The sequence below is a fragment of the Sphaeramia orbicularis genome, chromosome 12 (assembly GCF_902148855.1).
Source record: "Sphaeramia orbicularis chromosome 12, fSphaOr1.1, whole genome shotgun sequence".
NCBI lineage: Eukaryota > Metazoa > Chordata > Actinopteri > Kurtiformes > Apogonidae > Sphaeramia > Sphaeramia orbicularis.
Genome location: NC_043968.1, coordinates 80,142,355 through 80,155,412, shown reverse-complemented (window position 1 = coordinate 80,155,412; position 13,058 = coordinate 80,142,355). Strand labels below are relative to the sequence as shown.

Genomic DNA, 13,058 nt, shown 5'->3' with positions numbered 1-13,058 from the left:
TTCATCACTTTGGCTGTTTTTGTTCATTTTCTTTTCTTTTTTTTTTTTTTTTTACTTAATTTTAGTCAATTATTTGCATATTTTCCTCTTATTATTTATCATTTTGTAATTTTTTAAAATAATTTTTGTTCATTTTACATGGTATTTTAATTTGTTTATGTTAATTTTGTTGCTTATTTTGTTTATTTTTCTACATTTTGTTGCCCATTTTTATACTTTTTCTTCAATTTTGTTCAGTTTGTGGCTCATTTTGTTCATGTAACTTATTATTTTGTTGATTTGTTATGCATTTTTGTTCATTTTACCACTGTCATTCATCAAACTCCATGAGTTTTATTTTATGACTATTTTTCTACGTTTTCTTTGCCCATGTTATAGTTTTTCTGCAATTTTGCTCAGTTTGTGGCTTATTTTGTTAGTTAAATTTTATTTTGTTATTTATTTTTGATCATTTTATTGATCACTTTGCTGTTTTTTCTTTTCTTTTCTTTTTATTTATTGTTAGACAGTTATTTGCTTATTTTCCTCATTATTCATCATTTTGTAATTTTTTAAAATAATTTTTGTTCATTTTACATGGTGTTTTTATTTATTTTTGCAAATTTTGTTACTTATTTTGTTTATTTTTCTACATTTTGTTGCCCATTTTTATATGTTTTGTCTTCAATTTTGTTCAGTTTGTGGCTCATTTTGTTCATGTTGCTTATTACGCCATTGAGTTGTTATATATTTTTGTTCATTTTATGGATCAGTTTGGCTGTCGTTGGTAATTTGGTTGCTTATTTATTCTTTTTTTACTTAATTTTACTCCATTTTCGGTCACTTCATTTATTACTTAACATATAAACCCAGTGTGTCCATCCACTGTCATTGATCCAACTCCATGGGTTTTACTGGTGAATCAATGTTGTAGAAGATGACGGTGTTTCCATGGTAACTACGGAGCCCTTGAACGTCCAAATGGGTCATATCTGATGACCATGAAAAGATGAATAAACTGTATATTACACCAATTATTGACATGGATTGATAGGATTAGTGGATCACCAGGTATTAAACAGTTTAGATCAGTAGATGGTTTTGGTCGTTTGTGGCTGTTTGGGTTTTTATGGGTTAAAACTGGAACATGGATCTACTATAACGCTTTAATTGAAAGAGAATACACTCAGATGTTTCTCTTTCTAATCTGACAAACGTCTCAAACGTCAGCGCCTCTCCTCTTCTTCGTTCGTCCGCAGAGACGCCTGTTAACTTACAACTTTTGTAAGTTTTGTGAGCGAACAGTAAGTTTCCAGTTGTGTTGGGAACTGGTGCTCATCCTCCTGAAACCTTTCCGACGCCTGTGCAGAAGACCGGGCCCAGCGTCGCTCTTTGGCCTAAAGGTCGCCGTGTCATCTGTGTGTTGTGGATTTGATGTTGATCCGGTCAAAGTGGGGTTTGGGGTCCATCCAGTACCGTCATGACCCCTGTCTTTCTTCCTCCCTCCCCCTCCAGCCCATCGTGGACCTCAGCCCCATCAGGCGCTCGGCGTCGTCCCTGACGCCTCAGCGCTACCACGAGATCTCGCTGAGGGAGTACGACCTGGAGCGGCCCGGCTTGGCCCAGTCCTCCGCCCCCGGGCCGGGTCAGATCCACAACCAGGACCGAGCCCACCACCATCACCACCACCACCGCTGCCACCGCCGCCGCGACAAAGACAAGGACAAGAAGCAGAAGTCGTTGGACAGGGCGGCGTCGGTGCAGCCGTCCAGCACCGTGGGTATGGATCAGAACCAATGACATGAACACACAGACCAGATTCAAAGACTTTCACAGACTTTTATTGTCATGTACAGTGAATTCATATTTTATTTAGGTGTCATACACTTACGAGCCCAGCCCCTACAGGCTTTTAAGACACCAGTAAAAGTGCCGTATGGAGGATTGGGGCCAAAACTGGTACTACAATCACATTCCAAATACTGTAGAGCGTGGTATCCTCTCCTCCTCCCCCCAGACTGGGGGTTGCCAGATCCAGCATGAGCGTCTTCTACTAGTGTTTCCGCTAATCCTCGCCACCACACCATAAATTTCATGCAAAAAATCTTCACCAGACTTATTCTACATCAGTGTAATATAGAATAGAACAGGACAAACGTCCTGCCCAGTCAAATGAAAGTTTGTGAAGATTCAGGAGATAGAGGAAAGGGAAATGAGCCTTAAGTTCCACCTTTACTTCCATGAAGTACAAGTGGCACAGATCACTACCGTACAACCGCCCCCCACCCCCCCCCGACCACCCCCTAGCCGAACCACGGACACCGAACTACCGACCCCCCCCCCCCCCCCCCTTTCGGATTACACACCGCAACATGCAGAGGTCACTTCCACAGAAAACACTGAACTACAAGGAGATACCATGGACAGAGACAAGTCTTACACCGGTACCCGGTCTGTTCACCAGTCCTAGACCAGCAGTCTGTTCACCAGGGCCAGGAGAAGAGACCGCAGCCCGGCCCCGGGAGAAGACACCGTCGGTCTGGGACCGGGTGAAAAGCCTGCGGCCCCGGCTCTCAGTGGTTCTTACTTCTTCTTATTATTATTATATACTCATCCCAATAACAATTACATCAAACAAGGTCCTTTTAGTTTAGGATACAGTTCTTTGTCTAAGTTTCCATGCCTTCCCCAATTTTCTTGATTATTTTGGTCATTTTGTTGATTGTTACCTCCGCCAAGGACGACAGGGGTAGTGCTTCATCAGGGTTTGTTTGTTTGTTTGTTTGTTTGTTTGTTTGTTTGTTTGTTTGTTTGTTTGTTTGTTTGTCTGTCTGTTAGCAAGATAACTCAAAAAGTTAGGGACGGATTGTGATGAAATTTTCAGGAAATTTTGATAGTGGCACACGGAACAAATGATAAAATTTTTGGTGGTGATTGTGTGTGTGTGTGTTGGGGGGGGGGACACTACTGATCTGACTGAGGTCTGCGCTTTCCGAGTGCTTTTCTAGTTTTGATAGTTCTTGTTCAGTTTGTTAATGTTCTTATCGTTTATTTTGTTAATTTTAACTCATTCTCTTGATTACTTTGCTCATTTTGTTGATTATTTTATTAGTGTACAAAAGTGAGCCTATAGCCATCTTCTGCCTTTGTGTCTTTGTTAATCGATTCGACTCCATTAATGCTGAATGGTTTCAGTTCTACTTTAAATATTAGCTGCGTTTTTCCACCTGATGAGCTGTCTGTGGTGTCGTTCAGGTTCGTTCACCGACCCGTCGTCTGAAGGTTTGTCCAGAGAGCGACCCAGGGAACGGGATCGAAGCCGCCCGTTGGAGAGGAGGCACCACTCGTCGGCCGGAGAGAAGCAGCGCTACTACTCCTGCGAACGCTACGGCAGCCGGGAGCAGGGCCACGCCAGGTCGGCCGGGCCCAGTCGATCCACGTCCCCCGGAGAGGGACAGGACGCCGCCTACCTCAAACAGGTGATGTTTATTCACTGTGGTGGATGGAAACAGAGAAAAAACAGCAGACAAACGTACCTCAGATAACCAGTGTCAAAGTCACTTCTTTCTGACCTGCAGATGAAATGTTTCTTTCTGTTGCAGCTTGGTAGCAGTGCCGTTAAAGCCGGGCCGGCGGGGCTCCCTCCTGGTTCAGGCACCCCGGGGCGTGGTCGCCGGCAGCTCCCCCAGACGCCCCTCACCCCCCGCCCCGCCGTGGCCTATAAGACTGCCAACCCCCCGCCTCATCCGTCCTCCACCGCCGCCACCGTAACAACCACAGGGCACCAGACTCGCTTCAGCCGTGGCCTTTCAGAGCACGAGCGCTTACTGGAGGGGTCCCCGATCCCGGTGACCCGCATCGGCTCGGACCCTAATCTGACCCGGCAGGACGCGCCTCATCTGGAGGACGCCGAGGACTTCCAGGACGCTATGAGCAGCCACGGAGGAGGACGATTGGCGAGGACGGCTGCCGGCGCCCCCACCACGACCTCGGTGCCGCACGGGACCGCCGCCGCGACCGCCGTCACAGCACCCGCCGCCGCCGTGCAGGGCCGGGCGGGGGGAGGCGTGGTGGTCCCTAACGGATACCACTTCACCCTCGGGGTCAACTCTGGGTCTGGACCCGGAGGCAGAGGGACAGGAAGTCTCAGGGAGCGGGAGGAGGACGACTGGTGCTAACACGGCAGAGCATTTTCGGGTCGTTTAGCTGTGGACGCCGCTGCTGCCAATGGGCGGCGGGCGGCGCTCGGTCCGGGCCTTCGAGCCCGAGAAGAGACCGGGGGAAAAAAAGCCAAGTGAGAAAAAAAAGCCAGTGAAAGGGGAAAAGAAATCATTCCAGCTTTGTAGTGTTACTCTCCTTTTTATACAACGAACTCTTCGAGGATAAAAGACACTGCGGCCGTTTTCTAACCCCTTTACTTGCACTGAAGTCATAGCACACGTGAAGACCCTGAAGTATTTTTGCCTTGGCCAGTAAAGTCAGTGTTTGAGCAGACGACAAAAGCCAAAACCTACATCGAGACCCCTCTGAATGCCTCATCGCTGGTGTTTTTTCTTTTTTTTTTTTTTTTTTTTTTTTTATCATTTCCAGATCCATTTTGTTTATTTTTGCCAAGAGTTTTTAACCAAATGCCAACAAACACGAGTCAAAACAAGGGAAACTAACACTGATCAAATTGGTGTGAAGTGTAATTTTCACGATCCTGGTTTTTTGTTTGTTTTTTTTTTCCTTTTTGTAAAATTGTAAATTTTGTGAGTGCACATACAGTAGGGACTAGATCAACTCTTTTCTGACGTTATGTGGCTGAATACTAAGTGCCTCATTTTCAAAGACGTATTAGGATGCAGCCTTATGGAGAGGACGAAGGTCTCAGAGGAGTCACAGATACGCATCGCATAAAATACGACTTAAAGCAACGATTTGTGCATAAACTGGGGTTTCACAAACGTATGTTCCAATCCATATATGAATACCAAAGAATCTGAAAACATTTACACGCATCGCAAACTGAATTCACAGTGATATTTTATGTACAGACCAAGGTTATTATCGAAAACTAACAAAATGACGAAAACTAGAATTCTAGACATTGGTGACCTTAAATTTGATCCTTCAAGGTCACTCAAGGTCAAAGGTCATGGACTCAAATGAAAGTCCATAAATGACTTCCTATCAGTGATCAATGGGAACTAGATGAATATCTCTAAACATTTACATGAGACAAATGTCGGTGTAGATGTTTTTTTCTAATAGATTGAATTGCGTTCGGCCTCGAGATGCTTTTAAGGAATGATACAGTTATCTCCATCAATCTAATCTGTAGTTTCAGAGGGAAAATCTGAAATATACAGATATGTATCACATAAAATACGACTTAAAGCCTTTTAGTCTTCGTTAATTAATTGTAGTCCACTAATGCTGAATGGTTTCAGTTCTGCATTAAATATTAGCTGCGTTTTTCCACCTGATGAGCTGATGTCTGTGGTGTCGTCCAGGTTCGTTCACCGACCCGTCGTCTGAAGGCCTGTCCAGAGAACTTATGTTTGTTTCGGCCCATTTTCTTGATTATTTTGTTAATTTTCACAAAAAGTTTTTGGTCATTTTGTTGATTATTTTGTTGTTTTCGTTGCAAATTTTGTACATTTTTGCTCATTTTGCTGATTATTTTGGTCCTTTTGTTGATTATTTTGTAACTTTTTACGCATTTGTCTTGACTATGTTGTTCTTTTTAATTATTTTGTTAATCTTTACTCATTTTCTTGATTATTTTGGTCACTTTATTGATTGTTTTGTACTTTTTGTTGATTATTTTGGTTATTTTGTTGATTGTTTTGTTCTTTTTTTATTATTTTGGAAATTTTTGCTAATTTTCTTGATTACTTTGGTCATTATGTTGATTGTTTTGTTAATTTTTGCTCATTTTGTTGATTATTTTGTTACTTTATACTCATTTATCTTAATTATTTTGTTCTTTTTGTTGATTAATTTGTTATTTTTTTTTTAATTTTCTTGATATTTTCTATAGAAATTTAAATGAACTGAACAAAAACTGCAGTAACATCAGTGGCCACCGGGGGCTGTCTTCAAAATCAACACAATCGCTTGACCCAATTCTTATTGACAATTAATTGATAGTCGATTAATTGTTTACATCCCTAGTGTGAACACCCCCAAAGGCTAATTTATGTGCACAGCAAAAGTGAAAACGAACCGACCACTTTGTACAATTGTTTAAAAAGTCTTCAAACGACTTGGTATTTGTGTGTGGTTTGGAGCATTTACGAGGACCCCCCCAATCATCGCAAACACTATTTTTCAGTTGTACATTATGTAATCCACATATGTGGTCCTTCTGAGACTGACATCCCTCCATACAGCCTGGTTTCTGCTGAGCATGTGAGCTGAGAAAGAGTGGCCAGAACAAAGCTCTTGTTTTCAAAGCGGTGTAATGGACAGAACGCAAAAAAAAAGAAGAAAAAAAAAAGAAAAAAAAAACAGACTTTCTTTTCTACTGAATCTCGTGAGTCAGAATTTACAGATCCAAAGTAAGCAATGTAGTGCATGCCAGGGTCTTGAACTTGTCAAAAATAGTGTCTGTACTTTTGCCTAAGGGTGTACGGTAAGCATTATGCCTTTCTTTAACAAATCTACTGCCAGTCCGTTGGTAGAAAATGGTCTCTGAACGGGGGAAAAGTGCCATTTTTCTGATTTTTAAATCGACAAAAAATCCATCACATCCACAAACACCTGCCTCTTTTGAACGCACCGTATCTCATTTCCGCCAAATAGAGGGTATGCACGTGACGTCACCACGGTTACGCCCACTGAGTGGCAGAAAGAGGGAGATGAGTGACAGCGTTGGCTTCAATACTGTCTAAACTGAAGAAGAATATTTAATAAAAAATGGGGAAGAGCTGTTGTGAGATTGATTGTATGAACAGGTTTTTAAAGCAGTCGGAGCTATCGTTTTACAGACACCGAAAGACAAAGAAAAGAGACGTAGATGGATCCACAAATCCAGGAAACCAAACCTAGATCTGTGGATCCTGTTTGGTGTCAGCTAACATTAATTTATGCTGTATTTTTGGGTCGAATCAGACCTGAAATGACGTATTGTTTTGGCTAACGTTACTTCTTAGTGCAGCTCTTGGTTTCATGATCAGATCTTTCATGGTTTTTGTCTTCGTTTTGTGATTCTGAACCTTGTGCTCCTACATGATTAGTAAACTAACTGAAACTGAGGCTAACCCAGTTTTACAAATACAGGGGAACTGGAGAATATATAGAATATAAAGTCATAAAATATCGATATAAAACCTGTAATTTAATGAGAATAAAGTCGAATACAAAAAGAATCACAATGTTATGAGAATAAAGTCGTAGCTATAGAAAAAACTCATAATTTAACAAAAATGTCATTCGTTTATGAGATTAAAGTCATCATATTCCGACAGTAAAGCCATAATATTACAAGAATAATGTCAGAATTGAACCCTTTCATGCATGAATTATGAAAAACTATCTAGATTCTTTTTTTGACTGATTTTGTTTGTCAGAATTAGGCTTAAGTTGAAATGCATTTTGAATTTTTTATTTAAGAAGAATTTTAACCTATAAGACCCAGGAAAGTACAAGTTTTGGCTTTCATTTCATTAAACATTTGCCTGTATTGGAAACACCATGATGCAACAGTTTTGTCAGATGCATTTTTTGAATGGAATGTCCTTTGCCATGGACATTTGTTTTGTTTTTGGGTTTTTTTTTGTATAAAATTGTGAAACTCGTGTCTACAAACATGGACAGAAAACTCATAGATAGGTCTTTGAAGGTTAACTTTATGAGATCACAGAGCAGTCCAAATTCTAAAACTAAGATGATCCTTTTTTCATTGTATTGCTTAGAATTTATAGAGACTTCCCCCATGTGGTTTGGACAATATTGCCTTTATAACCTTTTGGAAAGTGAGCTTCAACTATATGTCCACAAATGTGGACATCATGCATGAAAGGGTTAAAAACAGGTGGTATAAATCTCCTAATTTCCCAGAATCCAGTGGTGCCCTGCTGGTCCACAGCAGTAGTATCTGTGTTGTATAAAGTACTGGATCTGAACTAGACTCAGTAAATCTCTTCAGTCCCAGTAGATCCTGCATATATTCACTGGGGTCAGTCCACAGTCTACTGTAAATGCACTTTGGATCAGCTGGTTCTGGGCCCTAGTTTTGGACCCTGGTTGTCAGTCCTGATGAAACCATGTATATTTGTTTCAGGTCCAAATAGCGCTGATCCCCTCCACCCTGGATCAGGTCAGGATCCTCCATTTGTGTCCACATGTCAGTGTTCGTGGACCACTTGTTCTTTGGTAGCTCGTACAGATCCATGTCCAGTCCAGCCGTCCTTCATTTAATTTCAGATTTCACATTTTCCCTTTTCTCTGGCTGTGTTTACTGCTATACTCCGTCATGTTGAGCAGGTTGGTTTAAGACCCTCAGTCTGACTTAGAGGGGCGTGGCTAGGGATGGGAATTGAGAACCGGTTCTTTTTGAGAACCGGATCCCAGTAGCTCGATTCCTTGGAATCGTTTGCCTGTTTAACGATTCTGCTGATTGATTCTCCCTTCGTTGTGCATGCGCGATGACGTCACACGTACGCTGCATTGTTTTGGTCAGAACGTAGCCAACATGACGTTTTTGGCAGAAACGGTCTAAACAGACCACACCAGGTCCACTGGAACACTGTCAGAGCTTCCATTTGTTCAAAAGGGTGGAATCCCTCCAATATGTTCAAACATTTGTCCACAGCATGGGATTCATTTGATTCACTACTTAGCGGCGCTTGTGAATCTAGCGGCAGAGTGAACACCAGGCCGTCATCTGGGCCTGGTCTGGTTCCGGTACAGGGAACAAACATCGTACCCCCTCAAATACAAGTTTCCAAAGGTAAGGGAAAGGAAATGAGGTGCACAACAACGGGAGACGAGCCGAGTCGAACCAGTTCTGTAGTAGAAATGCGGTAATAGAGGAATTAGTAAAGAGTCTTTAGTTTCACTTTCACTGTACACCCCACCCCCACCCCACCCCCAAACCAGGCCCAGTATCATCTGTTCTTATTATTTGTACATACTGTATATGTCATATTTTTTGTGCAGACATGAAAATATAAGACAGTTCATGTAAACACACCTGTTTGTACTCTTTTATTCCCTCACCCAATGAGTAATCGGATCAATAAGCAAAACTGATAATGGAATTGGAATCGTTAAATTCTTGTCGATTCCCATCCCTAGGCGTGGCCCGGGGGGGGAGGTGACGTATGTGCATACCCTCTTATTTGCTCAAAACATCACGTTCCTGTTCCCTCTGAGACGTGGTGTTGTCTGTAGTTCGTAGTTCGTAAACGTTCCACAGTAATGCGTTGTGTTGTTGCTGCTGACTGTTTGACTTAAAGTAGGGCTATGCAACAAGACGACACTCCATCCGCCCTGTAGCTTTACCCTCTGGAGTTCTCCAGGTTCAGGCTTTAGTGTAACTGCGACCAAATTTTACATTTGTGTATGACCAGTTGTAAATTGTAAATGTATTATATCATGTACAGTTAAGTGGAAAACCCACACTGAGGCACAAGCCGGATCAAAGCTGATACCCGTTGAATCACAGGGCATTTTTGGAGGTTTGGGCGAGTTGAGTGCATGAGGCCTCCCCCCGGACAGAACCACCCGCAGGATAAAACTGTGTTCTTTGTGAAGACTTGGGTCAAGTTGTATTTGAAATAATTTTCTTTTGCATAGAGAACCAGATGTGACGGTTTAGACATAACCAACAAAGTTTAGGGTTTTTTTTGTTTTTTGTTTTTATGTGATTTCTTCTGTTTTTAGTCTGTTTGTCTGTTAGCGATTAGGATTCCTCAATGCACTTGTTTACAGTTTTCAGTGAAATTTGTTGGAAAATGAGGTCGTCGGCCAAAGAATTTAGTTTTATTAAGATCCAGGACATTTTTAAAGGATTTCTGACCTTTTTTTTCTGGTGTTTTGTAACATTTTTGGACGTTTCCTGTCGTCTGCTGCAGTTGTTTCTAAGACTACACGTGCCATAGATCATCACTGTTGGTATCGGAGTACACCTGCCTGCCTGGTTTATCAAACATCTGTACATTAGGACTGGAATCGTCCACAACATCTGGATATCTTCTCTTGATAATGGAACAAAGAACAAGGCACGACCCCTGCTCTCATCGACGCTAACGTAGCTGGAACGACGCTAATATGGCATCGCATCCCTTCAAACATTTGGTCAAATTGGTAATGTTCACGTAAAATGAGAAGTCTGTCAAGATGTAATGTAAGAGCAGCGTATTTAGTGTTTGGCTGAAGGTGGAAACGAACACATTTGAGGCTGAATTCAGGAACTTTGTCCATAAACACTGTAGTGTCATCAAAAAACATGGATGTCCTTTATGAGCACTTTGTGTCAGTGTGGACGTGAAGGAAGTCTGACACTGGTTCCACAATGAAGTCAAAGACCAGGTCCAGACGGTCCAGGTCCAGACTGACCAGGTCCAAACTGTCCAGGTCCAGTCTGTCCACATCCAGATTGTCCAAGTCTAGTCTGTCCAGGTTCAGAGTGTCCAGATCTAGAATATCCAGGTCCAGGCTGTCCAGATCCAGGCTGTCCAGGTCCAGAGTGTCCAGGTCCAGTCTGTCTAGTTCCACACTGTCCAGGTCCAGTCTGTCCAGGTTCAGTCTGTCCAGGTCCACACTGTCCATATCCAGTCACTCCAGATCCAGATTGTCCAAGTCTAGTCTGTCCAGGTCCAGAGTGTCCAGATCTAGAGTGTCCAGATCCAGGCTGACCAGATCCAGACTGTCCAGGTCCAGGCTGTCCACGTCCAGATTCTCCAAGTCTAGTCTGTCCAGGTCCAGAGTGTCTAGATCCAGTCTGTCTAGTTCCACACTTTCCAGATCCAGTCTGTACAAGTCCACTCTGTCCAGGTCTAGTCTGTCCAGGTCCAGTCTAACCAAATCCAGACTGTCCAGGTCTAGTCTGTCCAGGTCCAGTCTGTCTAGGTCCAGTCTAACCAAATCCAGACTGTCCAGGTCTAGTCTGTCCAGGTCCACACTGTCCATATCCAGTCACTCCAGATCCAGATTGTCCAAGTCTAGTCTGTCCAGGTCCAGAGTGTCCAGATCTAGAGTGTCCAGATCCAGGCTGTCCAGATCCAGACTGTCCAGGTCCAGGCTGTCCACGTCCAGATTCTCCAAGTCTAGTCTGTCCAGGTCCAGAGTGTCCAGATCTAGAGTGTCCAGATCCAGGCTGACCAGATCCAGACTGTCCAGGTCCAGGCTGTCCACGTCCAGATTCTCCAAGTCTAGTCTGTCCAGGTCCAGAGTGTCTAGATCCAGTCTGTCTAGTTCCACACTTTCCAGATCCAGTCTGTACACGTCCACTCTGTCCAGGTCTAGTCTGTCTTGTTCCATATTGTCCAGGTCCAGTCTGTCCAGGTCCAGTCTAACCAAATCCAGACTGTCCAGGTCTAGTCTGTCCAGGTCCAGTCTGTCCAGGTCCAGTCTAACCAAATCCAGACTGTCCAGGTCTAGTCTGTCCAGGTCCAGTCTAAGCAAATCCAGTCTGTCCAGGTCCTGTCTGTCCAGGTCCAGACCCACCACAGACCGGTCTTTCCTCACTGTCTTGTTGAGCCTGTTGTCCTCACCAGTCCTAACGCCGCCCCCCCAGTACTACACTAGCCCCCATGGACTGGTAGGAGGTCTAGAGGAGTCCCCTACAGACACCGGACCACCTCAGGAAGAACATCCTGCTCTGATTTTTGGCAAAAAATAAAAACTACAAACGTATCTATGACAACTAATATTCTTAATACAAACATTAGTAAAACCTCCTGTGTCATCACCATTTTTTGGAATCATTTAATACATTTTTCTTCTCAAAAAACTCTGGTCTTCTTTATTTTTCTTCTTTAAATCCTCTGCTCTTCTTCTTGGTATTTGGCCTGTATGTTTCTTCAGAGCGGCGCCCTCTGGTGGACTGATGACAAACACATTCCAACACAGCGGCTGCATGGCAGTATAAAGGCAGTGACGTTTCCACTGTTGGCCACTCTGTACTGTCTGCTTTTATGTCTGCTTTTAAGTTACTTTCATGCCCTGTTTAAATAGAACCCTTGGGGATAAATAAAGTGTGTTGAATTGAATTGAATTGAATTGAATTGAATTGAATTGAATTGAATTGAATTGGATGTACCTATTTACGTACATAAAGTGAGCATGAATGGGCCTTTACATCGAATAGAATAGATCTATAATGTCATTAGTCACTTTTCCATTGGACATCTGTGTAAAACTTTACCAATATTTACTAAATGTCGAAAAAACAGAAGTGCATAATGTTTTTTCCATTAAATCACAAATGCGATGATTTATTTATTATCGCAAGATGACACGAGAAGTCATTCCATAAATATGGCGACAAACGTAAATATGGTGTTGATTTACAGATATATTAATTATTATTATTATTATTATTATTATTATTATTATTATTATATATTACCCCTCTATCTCGTACTAAATTAAAAAATGATCGGGTTTCCTGGTGTGTCCACACATACCGCGACATGTTTCTTCTTCTTCTTCACTTGTAACGTCCGTCAACATCTGTTTTGTTTTTTTTTATTCACCTGACTCTAGTTGCGAAAAAAAGGTCTTTCCATTGCAGTTTTGCGTGATATACCATTTGCACTACACCCCGAAAAACCACCTCTTGCCAGCGCAAAAAATTTTAATCAAAAAATGAGACTTTTGGCGAAATTGTCGTTTTTCCATTAGGTACATTTTTACGCACAAGTTATATTTGTGCAATTTGAGGGTCAATAGAAAAGCGACTACTGCCACAGGAATAATGAACGTACGTCAACATCCGTTTTTTTAATTCCCCTGACTAGGTGCGAAAAAAGGTCTTTCCATTGCAGTTTTGTATGATATACCATTTGTGCTACGCCCCGAAAAACCACCTCTTGCCAGCGCAAAAAATTTTAATCAAAAAGTGAGACTTTGGGCGAAATTGTCAT

At 42.3% G+C, this 13,058-nt stretch overlaps 2 protein-coding genes across 2 annotated transcripts in view; both read left to right on the top strand.

Moving 5' to 3' along the window:
• The window catches only part of LOC115429602 (voltage-dependent N-type calcium channel subunit alpha-1B-like), a 469,655-nt gene extending 465,129 nt beyond the window's left edge, over nt 1–4,526 (top strand). The window contains exons 52-54 of the mRNA XM_030149195.1: nt 1,495–1,759; nt 3,235–3,458; nt 3,582–4,526. Coding sequence (XP_030005055.1) covers nt 1,495–1,759; nt 3,235–3,458; nt 3,582–4,157 — 1,065 coding nt within the window. The 3' untranslated portion in view covers nt 4,158–4,526. The remainder of the gene's footprint in view (nt 1–1,494; nt 1,760–3,234; nt 3,459–3,581) is intronic.
• Nucleotides 4,527–9,192: 4,666 nt separating this feature from the next.
• Nucleotides 9,193–12,187, top strand: LOC115429067 (serine/arginine repetitive matrix protein 2-like). Its single transcript, XM_030148313.1, has 2 exons — nt 9,193–11,145; nt 11,251–12,187. The coding sequence occupies exons 1-2, from the start codon at nt 10,484–10,486 to the stop codon at nt 11,810–11,812; spliced, it is 1,224 nt and encodes a 407-aa protein (XP_030004173.1). The 5' UTR covers nt 9,193–10,483; the 3' UTR covers nt 11,813–12,187.
• The last annotated feature ends 871 nt before the right edge of the window (nt 12,188–13,058 follow it).

Excerpts from the sequence above, each read along its gene's own strand:
- LOC115429067 (XM_030148313.1), top strand. The coding sequence starts at position 10,484 with ATGAAGTCAAAGACCAGGTCCAGACGGTCCAGGTCCAGACTGACCAGG. Across the intron at positions 11,146-11,250 it reads TCCAAGTCTAGTCTGTCCAG|GTCCAGAGTGTCCAGATCTA; the intron begins GTCCAGAGTGTC and ends TAGTCTGTCCAG.